The sequence below is a fragment of the Poromitra crassiceps genome, assembly GCF_964638095.1.
Source record: "Poromitra crassiceps genome assembly, chromosome: 17".
Lineage (NCBI taxonomy): Eukaryota > Metazoa > Chordata > Actinopteri > Beryciformes > Melamphaidae > Poromitra > Poromitra crassiceps.
Genome location: NC_139635.1, coordinates 26,800,178 through 26,810,177, shown reverse-complemented (window position 1 = coordinate 26,810,177; position 10,000 = coordinate 26,800,178). Strand labels below are relative to the sequence as shown.

At 43.3% G+C, this 10,000-nt stretch overlaps 2 protein-coding genes across 2 annotated transcripts in view; both read left to right on the top strand.

Annotated features, from left to right (window-relative positions):
• The window catches only part of cryz (crystallin, zeta (quinone reductase)), a 6,351-nt gene extending 5,083 nt beyond the window's left edge, over positions 1-1,268 (top strand). The window contains exon 8 of the mRNA XM_083653373.1: positions 308-1,268. Within this exon, the coding sequence (XP_083509499.1) occupies positions 308-469 (162 nt within the window). The 3' untranslated portion in view covers positions 470-1,268. The remainder of the gene's footprint in view (positions 1-307) is intronic.
• Positions 1,269-6,821: 5,553 nt separating this feature from the next.
• On the top strand, positions 6,822-8,513 carry LOC310792299 (E3 ubiquitin/ISG15 ligase TRIM25-like; the record flags this gene model as incomplete). The annotated part of the gene is made up of 1 exon (XM_083654022.1): positions 6,822-8,513. The coding sequence occupies exon 1, from the start codon at positions 6,828-6,830 to the stop codon at positions 8,511-8,513; it is 1,686 nt and encodes a 561-aa protein (XP_083510148.1). The 5' UTR covers positions 6,822-6,827.
• Between the last annotated feature and the right edge of the window lie 1,487 nt (positions 8,514-10,000).

Below are 10,000 nucleotides of genomic sequence, written 5' to 3'. Positions count from 1 at the left end.
ACAGTATTTTTGACCATGTATTAAAAAACTAAAACACCCAAATCATCACCATGGCTGGTACAAAGATACACTATGTGAAATGTACTGTAAAAAGTCAAAATAAACAAGAATGCTTTATTCACTATAGAACATCTCCCTCTCTTTCTCTGTCTCTCTCTCTGTCTTTCTCTGTCTCTCTGTCTCTCTCTCTCTGTCTCTCTCTCTGTCTCTCTCTGTCTCTCTGTCTCTGTCTCCGTCTCTCTGTCTCTCTCTCTCTCTCTCTCTGTCTCTCTTTCTCTGTCTCTCTCTGTCTCTCTCTCTCCATCAGGAGGAGAAGAAGGAGTGCGGGGCGGCACTGTACGCGGGGATGGAAGCGGGCTGGCTGCGTCCGGTCGTGGGTCGGCAGTATCCGCTCAACATGGCCGCCCAGGCCCACCGTGACATCATCGAGTGCCCCGGGGCCGCCGGCAAGATGGTGCTGACCATGTGATGGTGTGACTCACTCACAGGTCAAAGGGCACCACACAGGGGACACGCTGGAACCAACCAAATGTTTCTTGAGCTTTAATTCAGTGTGTTTTAAAAACACACGGTAGTTCCTTCCTTTGGAACTTTCCATGCAATTTTGCTAGAAGGGTTGAAGGCCCAACTACAAGGGGAAACACTTTTTCTCCATATAACCCTATAACCATAAAGGGAAGGCTCAATGCTTTTAGAAGCCTATCCTTTTTACAGTATCACTAACCAAGTACACTATCGTAACATTCAAAACATTTTTACATTAGTTTTCGTCTCAGCACCAGCCTCCTGTTAGCATTTGTTAGCAATGCTAGTGCAACTCAATGGGGTATGAAACAATCGCTTTCAAAATCCCTTTCAAGAGCTTTGAGGCACTTCTATGATGTATTTTTTCTATGACTACAGCTATGGAAGTATACGGAATGGCTTGCAAGTGTTGAATGAAGAGCCTCTAAGCCCACAGCCACTCAATAAGAAGTAAGACTGGCCTTGTGTCATAGTGTCCTCACTAAGTCAGAATGTGAATGGTTTCTAATGCAGATGATGCAAAATAACCTGATCTCTATAGAGCAAAATCCCCATTTGTGATCTTTGCCGCACTTCAATAGTACGATTTTCTACGCGTGTGTTGCGTTAATAGAACAGCTTTATTCATCTTGTTGATTTCATTGGCACTTTAGAATTTGAATCATAAAACAGCATATGACATATGAAATCCTCTGAAAATATATAGAGATATTATAAACGCATTTAAACAGTCATTAAATTCTCTGGACTCAAAGTGCTTCTGTCATGAATATTAAATTCAAATTGTGTGCGACACTTATTTGTTATTTTTCAGTTCTCACTTTCAGTGATCAGCACCTCCTAAAAGAACCATTGGTGTGCGTTACCACCCTTTCCATGAATATTAAATTCAACACAAGGCTGAAATGGTCGAGAAAAGGAGTAATCCCTTAATGAAAGTCAACTAAGCAAACTTAAACTGAACACTGATGCTAAAGGCCACTGAGTCAGAGATGACATCTGTTCCTCTCAGGTGACAGCCGGCTCTACTGAGCATGCTCCAGGCAGGGTCAGGTAACCTAAGCTAGACACACACACACACACACACACACACACACACATACATACATACACATTCAGTACCTACTATAGCTTAGCACTGTAGCAACCATTGTGTGATAAAAACCACCCCTCCTCAGTAGACTGCTAGTCCCTGTGCCCCATCGGTCATCCTTATGGATTAATATGTGACTGGAGCGTACCATTCATCTGCAGAGGTGCACTTCTGGCTTCCGTTCAGCAGGTAAACAGTGTGTTGTGGGCTAGTGCGTGACCTTACTGTACCTATCAGCTGGGTTGGTTAGTTTAGGAAGTGGTGTATGGTCATCCCCAACCCAAAGCCAGGTGCTATACCAGACATGGCAGGGTAAAGAAATGGCAAAGAAAAACTACAACAAACAAACAAAACAAAACAAGTTTGGTGTGCTCTTTGTGGTTTATTCAACAATGTTTCATCCAAAACTGGTATTTGTCAGGTGTATAACACAGGCTGCTGGAGAACTATCAGTCCAGTGTGTGGCTGATTCTACGTTAACTATATAACACAACTGTCTAATATTTCTAATAGCAGAATGGAGAGATCTTATGCTGCTAGTGTTGGACTGATGTGTGTTTTTAGGCTGATACCGACTTTTTGAATTTGACTGTTTTCATGCAATAAAATAAAATAAGATAAAATAAAAACATGACAACATAAACATTCTAAATTGCGCCTAGCTTACTTCCTGTTGCAGTGTTTGCTAATACAATAGTTGACAGGAAATAAGCGAGGTTTCAAACTGTTTCCTAGCAACACAATTGCGTGAAAACCATCTATACTTATTTACACTGTTGTTATGTACACAGTTGACAGACACGTGTCTTACAACCATAAAACAGCTGTTAACCTCTCCAGGTGAGGCAGGCTTTACAGACTGTTGAGTAAAAGCTTCCAATCACACTGGAATTATTTCTCTGGTCAGATATCTGTATAGAAATCTCCAGCGGTGGACGACACTGGGGGCGATATAAACTTGATATTATATCTACCCATTATTATATCATTCAAACCCTGATCTGATCCCTGCTTGGGCAGATGGTCCCAGGTTCAAACATCAGCCAAACTGCCCTTGAGCAAGAAACTGAACCCATAGAGTGCCTCTCCACTTAATTTGTAAAGAACAAAGAACGTTTACCGTTGTGGCAGTCAGTACCTTGGAAGCCCAGTAGTATGGTGGCCAAATGAAATGAGCAACATCTAAGTCACTCTAGATCAGGGGTGCCCAAATTATTTCCCATGAAGGGCCAAAACTCAATCTGGGTGGAGGGCCGAGGGCCAAAAATAAACGTTGTGGAATTACATTCAAATGTATTGTGTTTTATAGAAAATTAACATTCTAAATCTAAAATAACATTTCAATATAATAATCTACTTTTTATCTGTTTGGTAATTGTAATAATTTGCAATTGGTTATATATAGTTAAAAAAACATCTGCATTTGTGGGGAGCTTAAACATTTAATCAGTAAACACCCAGTTAAAAACAGTTGTATTTTCCACCTTTGTAATCAAGAGAGAAATTTGACTTAATTCACGACTTGAAAAATCCTCAAGGTACTTTGAAAATCAGTTTCATAGTGGCGACGTATATTGTACTCTTTCAAAACAGCCACTCTCTGTCTGCAAATGAGACAAACCGCTGTTGAATTTACTTCGGGGAAAAAAATACTAGTCTTGCCACTCCGTCCTAAACTTTCTTTTGTCAGTGTGCCACTGCCGTGATGATGATCTGTCCATCTTGCTGAGCTGGTGTAAAGCCAGTGACTGGGGAGGGATCAAATATCAGAGCTCACCCCCCAACCAGGTGATTCAGCCAACAATCAGGAGCAATCAATCCTCAGATAGCAATGCCTCACACCCGTGTGATAGAGTCGGGGAGAGAGAATACCAGCTGCACAAAATTAACGTTAATCGTAGATAGAAGAGTCCCGACATCTCCATTCAGGCGCGGACTGCTGCTGCATAATCGGGCACGTCGGGGTCGGGCAACTGCCCGGTGGCCTGGCCTGCAAAAAAAAAAAAAAAACTCTAAATACATAAATGAAATGAGTAACATCTAAGTCACTCTAGAGTCTAGATAAAATACCTCTAAATACCTAAATGAAATAAATAACATCTTCACTCTAGATAAAATACCTCTAACTACCTAAATGAAATGAGTGACATCTAAGTTACTCCAGATAAAATACCTCTAAATACATAAATGAAATGAGTAACATCTAAGTCACTCTAGAGTCTAGATAAAATACCTCTAAATACCTAAATGAAATGAGTAACATCTGGAAGTCACTCTAGATAAAATAGGCCTACCTCTAAATACCTAAACCAGTGGTTCTCAAACGTTTTCACCTCAAGGACCCCTAAACTGAGACCACGGACCCCCATTTGATAAGATTTTTATTATTTTATTACAGAAAGTGTATGAAACCCATGACCAAAATACTCATACATACATACATACATACATTCTGTCTTTGTGTTAATTGTGGATGGAATTATACAGTGAAAATAAACGATTTCCCTTTTTCCTGGGGAACCCCTGGACCCCACTTTGAGAACCACTGACCTAAACTGTACGTGTTAGTGTGACATCACTGCTCTACAACTTGTCTTGATGCTGATTTCTTGGCCAGGGCTTACTGGAAAAAATCACTTCTTATTCCCAATAGGATCAAGCTGATTAAATGTAAATTAAAATAGGGACTGTATGTATGTATGTATGTATGTATGTATGTATGTATGTATGTACTGCCCTTCAATTCAGCCAAGAGACTGGCTGGCCACGCTCATTATTGTCATTTTGAGGTGAGTCATGAAGATATAATGACCTGCCATGGTGTGTGTGCTGTTGTTAAGGGAAACGTGTGCTGTAGAAGTCCTATTGTACACTGGAGGAAAGTCCATTAGGAGAAGAGCTTCCACAGAAACATGATACGAAAATGTCTGACTGTCATCCGTCCAATCAGCAGCCTCTGTCTTGACTGTCATCCATCCAATCAGCAGCCTCTGGGGACAGCTGCTACCCCCCTCACCCCCCACACACACAGGACATGTGCTTGTAGACAACATGGGGGGGGGGGGGGGGGTGGAGTCATTGTAGCTAAGACACACACACACACACACACAGTGATCTCAGATGGTTGCCATCACATTTATCACCGTTCCTAGCAGCTCAGAGCAAACAGAGTTAACAAACAACATGACTTAGTAATAATCTTTTCAGTGGTTCCCAAACGGGGGTCCAGGGAGTGATGATGATGATGGTGGTGGTGGTGGTATTCATTTATTTGTGGATGATGGTGTGTAGGTGATGGTCAGTTTCCTCTAGGAATTTGGTCTGCTTTTAGTTTCGGCACCATACTCCATCACAACTGGCTATTGTGTTGATTGTGTTGAATCATAATAATAATAAAATAATAAGATGTTGGTTTTCTAGAAGCAGCTTCGGAACAGGCTGATACAAATATACACAGTCAAATTGCCACATTTTCTAAAAGTGGGGAAGCCATCCACTGATGGGACTATTGATGATGATGATATGTGTGAACAGACTGAGGTGCTGGTGACGAAGATGATGCCGATGATGGTCTATCACGTGAGCGCCCTATGGAAGAGATGCCACCTCCCTGCCGTGCTGCCTCTGCTATAACACAACATGACCAGTGAGTAGGAACTGACCATAGAAGTGACTGATACATATGAATATCCACTGGTGTAGTGCAGGGTATACTGTATACGCAGGTCAGAATACCTAGGATAGGAATTCAGATTTGTATCTTTCTGAACTTTAATCAATCTACAGAACTCTTGCTAAGTTTTATTTGAGAAAAAGAAAATGTGAATTATGTCCTCAGGTATTTTGCTAATGGTGCTGCTGTCAATCATCGGAGCCCAGTGTTTGTCCCGCCTCCCGTCCTGCCCTGCTTCCTGTGTGGTTTGTTCTGAGGATGCTGTCATCTGTCACAGACTGACTCACATGATAGGTAACACACACGCACGCACACACACACACACACACACACACACACACACACACACACACACACACACACACACACACACACACACAGAACCATTCTAAATAGTTATGGTTCAATTTCCCACAAACCACTCAGAAGGATTTGGAACTTTATTTTAAAATGTTGCAATTAAAGAAGAAGAAGAACATTTTATTGTCATTGAACAGTTGTACAATGAAATCTAGTCACTCCAAGAAGAGCCAAGCTGCTGCACGCCACCATGCTAAAACTCTGAGTATTAGCCCTAACATACATGTCTTTGACGGTGGGAGAAAACCGGAGCACATGGCAGAAAGCCAAACACGGGGAGAACATGCAAACTCCACACAGAAAGGACCTGGGATGGACCGGGTTCGAACCCAGGACCTTCTTGCGGTGAGGCAACAGTGTGTGAACCACTGAGCCACTGTAAAAAATAAAATAAAAATATGGGGGATAAGGGGAGAGAGAACTATTCAATTTATATTTGTCATGATCTTCACTTCACTTCACATCATATTTATTTATTTAACCTTTATTTAACCAGATAAAAAGCATTGAGGTATACAACTATTTTACAATGCTGACCTGGCCAAGAAGGCAGCAAAAATCACACATCAGGGCGTGACAAAGACAGTAGCCTACATACAGTATGGAAAACACTTAAAACATTGAAAATGCCAGCAGACACAAACGCACATATCAGAGCACATAGCCTCTGTGATCTTTTGTTTGAAACTAGCCAAAGAAATAAGAGGATCCAGTTGAAGTGGCTATAAGCTGAGTTAGATATATATCTCAGAGCAGCATGATAAAGTGGGTCAAGCTTGGCCAGGGCAGTGGGGCAAGCAAATCTATAAATGGTATCACCATAATCGAGCTGAGACAAGAAAATTCTTGATACAGTACCAGTAAACGAGTAGCTACTAAACGCACACTGTCTCTTTAAGGCTGCTGCTCTGAACCACTCTGAACACAGCCTGATAACTCCTCCCTCTTCTCCCGGTCTCACCACACAGCCGGTTCTATTCAGTCCACTTCCTGTTCCCTCCCCTTTCACAGATCTGACAGTGTAAAGATGGGGGTAAACAACATGCTGTGAAGTACAACAGCTGACGAGCTCATTCACTGCCGATCAGCAAATGAACATGAACACACAGAGAACAGATTGTTGTTTGGGATCGGAGCACAGCTTGTTTTTTCTGCTGACTGTTACTGAGAAGAGAAATGGCGCAGCAAGGATTTCAGCTGGACAAGGAAAAACTCTGCTGTTCGATCTGTCTGGATCTACTGAAGGATCCGGTGACTATTCCCTGTGGACACAGCTACTGCATGAGCTGTATTAAAAGATACTGGGATGAAGGTGGTCAGAGGAATATCCACAGCTGCCCCCAGTGCAGACAGACCTTCACGCCAAGGCCTGTCCTGGTGAAAAACACCATGTTAGCAGAGTTGGTGGAGGACCTGAGGAAGACAGGATTGCAAGCTGCTCCTTCTGCGCCGCCTCCTCCTTCTGATCACTGCGACGTCGGAGCTGAAGATGTGACCTGTGATTTCTGCACTGGGAAGGTGAAAGCCCTCAAGTTCTGTCTGGTGTGTCTGGCCTCTTACTGCAAACAGCACCTCCAACCTCACTATGATCTAGCTCCATTGAACAATCATGAGCTGGTCGACGCCTCCCTGGAGCTTACGGAGAACTTGTGCTCTCGTCATGACGTGGTAATGGAGATGTTCTGCCGTACCGATCAGCAGTGTATCTGTTATCTCTGCTCTGTGGATCAACATAAAGGCCACGACACGGTCTCAGCCGCAGCAGAAAGGGCCGAGAGGCAGAAAGAGCTCGGGGTGAGTCGACAAATAATCCAGCAGAGAATCCAGGACAGAGAGAAAGACGTGAACGTGCTTCGACAGGAGGTGGAGGCCATCAATCTCTCTGCTGATAAAGCAGTGGAGGACAGCGAGAAGATATTCACCGAGCTGGTCCGTCTCATTGAGAAAAGAAGCTCTGATGTGAAGGAGCACATCAGATCCCGACAGATAGCAGAAGCGAGTCGGGCCGGAGAACTTGAGGAGGAGCTGAAGCAGGAGATCGCTGAGCTGAGGAGGAAAGACGCAGAGCTGGAGCAGCTCTCACACACAGAGGATCACATCCATTTGATACAGAATTACTCCTCGCTGTCACGTCTCAGTCAATCTACAGTCTCACCCAGGATCGATACCCGTCCTCTGCGCTACTTTGAGGATGTGACTGAGGCTGTGTCAGAGGTCAGAGATAAACTACAGGACATCCTTACAGAGGAAAGGCCCGACAGCTCATGGCCAGTGACTGACGTGGATGTTTTACTGCCACAACCAAGAGAGCCCAAGACCAGAGCTGGATTCTTACAGTATTCACGTCAAATCACGCTGGATCCAAACACGGCACACACAGAGCTGCTGTTATCTGAGGGGGACAGAAAGGCAATGCGTATGGAAGCAAAGCAGATATATTCTAGTCACCCAGACAGATTCAATGCATATGGTCAGGTCCTGAATAGAGAGGGGCTGACTGGACGCTGTTACTGGGATGTGGAGTGGAGCAGGGAGACCGTTTCAATCGCAGTCTCATATAAGGATATTAACAGAACGGGGGGCAAATGTCAGTTTGGATACACTGACAAGTCTTGGGGATTAGAGTGTTATAACAATAGTTATCGATTCAGACATAACAATATCATGACTCTCATCCCCGGCCCCCTGTCCTGCAGAGTAGGCGTGTACCTGGATCACAGTGCAGGTATTCTGTCCTTCTACAGCGTCTCTGAAACCATGACTCTCCTCCACAGAGTCCAGACCACGTTCACTCAGCCTCTCTATGCTGGACTTGGGCTTCAGGCTACTGGAACCACTGCTGAGTTGTGTAAGCTTGTGTAAGAAATGTTGTGGCTCCAGTTATATTAGTATCATGATGGAAGTCCAGCTATCTGCGTGCATCGGTACATCGGTTAAAAAATGTCCCGCCCCACGAGTTGCAAATAAGGAGGTCCGTGGTTGGTCAATTCATTATGTTTGTCACTCACACATTTTGTCTTAGGGGGCGGTCCTTAACCACTTTTCAAGCGTTGTGCACCAGACGTAGGCCTAGATGTCCATCTATGGCTGCCGGCTACTGCGAGACTATGTAAGCTCAAATAGACAGGAGCTATTAAAGCAGCCATGTGTGTGTCTGGGGGGAATCTTCATCTTTGTTGCTTGTCTGTTCAGTCATGGAGTCTATCACCGCTCATGCTACTGTAACTACCCAGTTCTTCTTCTGTTTATTCCAAACAAACCAGAAATGTAAAATGCACCACTTCCTGGGCAGCAGAGGAAAAACACTTGTGTGTTTGATCAGGGAGTGATAATACAGACGAGGGACGTGCACACACCATTTTGAGGGGCTGTTGCTCTAAACCGAAAAAAGGGCACACCAAGCAGGCAGATAGTTCAGAGATGGAGCTGTCTCCAAAAGAAACACTTTAGTATAATTCTGTATGAGTTAAGAACCATTGTCCACAGCATCGTCTTGCAGTGATTGACAGGTGACATGCTGTGATTTGGTATAAAAAAAACGTATTGTCAATATACTTAGGAAAGCCATACAACCCCTGAATGGCCTATACATATATATATATATATATATATATATATATATATATATATATATATATATATATATATATATATATATATATTTTTTTTTTAAGATAATTTTTTTTGGGCATTTTGCCTTTATTTAGATAGGATAGTAGGCAGACAGGAAAGGTGGGGAGAGAGAGAGAGGGGATGACATGCGGCAAAGGACCATGGGTCAGATTCGAACCCGGGTCGGCCGCGCAAAAGAGCTGCGCATTCGTGGTACGCGTGCTACCAGGTGAGCCACCGGGACGCACCCCTATAGGTCTTTGTGGTCGTAAAGATTCACAATAGGTCATTTTATACAAAAACCGGTCTCACTACAATGAAATGGCTACTATATGGGGACTAACATCACACATGAATACAATTGGGCTCATTGAATCCATTGAATCTCAGCTTTCCAGTCGTACCCAATTTATGCAATACCAAGACTGTTTAAGGACCCCAGTATGTAGAAATATTCAAATAGAACAAGCAAAAATAACACATTTACTGCATGCAAAAAAAAACTCTATGGGATTAGCATATCATAGCATAGGAAGTAGGCATATCTGTAAAGGGGAGACGTGTGGGTTCCCATAGAACCCATTCTCATTCATATATCTAGAGGTGAGAGGTCAAGGGACCCATTTGAAAATGACTGTGCCAGTTTTTCCCTCACCAAAATTTTGCCTATAACTTTGGAGCGTTATTTAGCCCCCTTCCCGACAAGCTAGCATGACGTGCTTTTTCCTCCGGAGTGG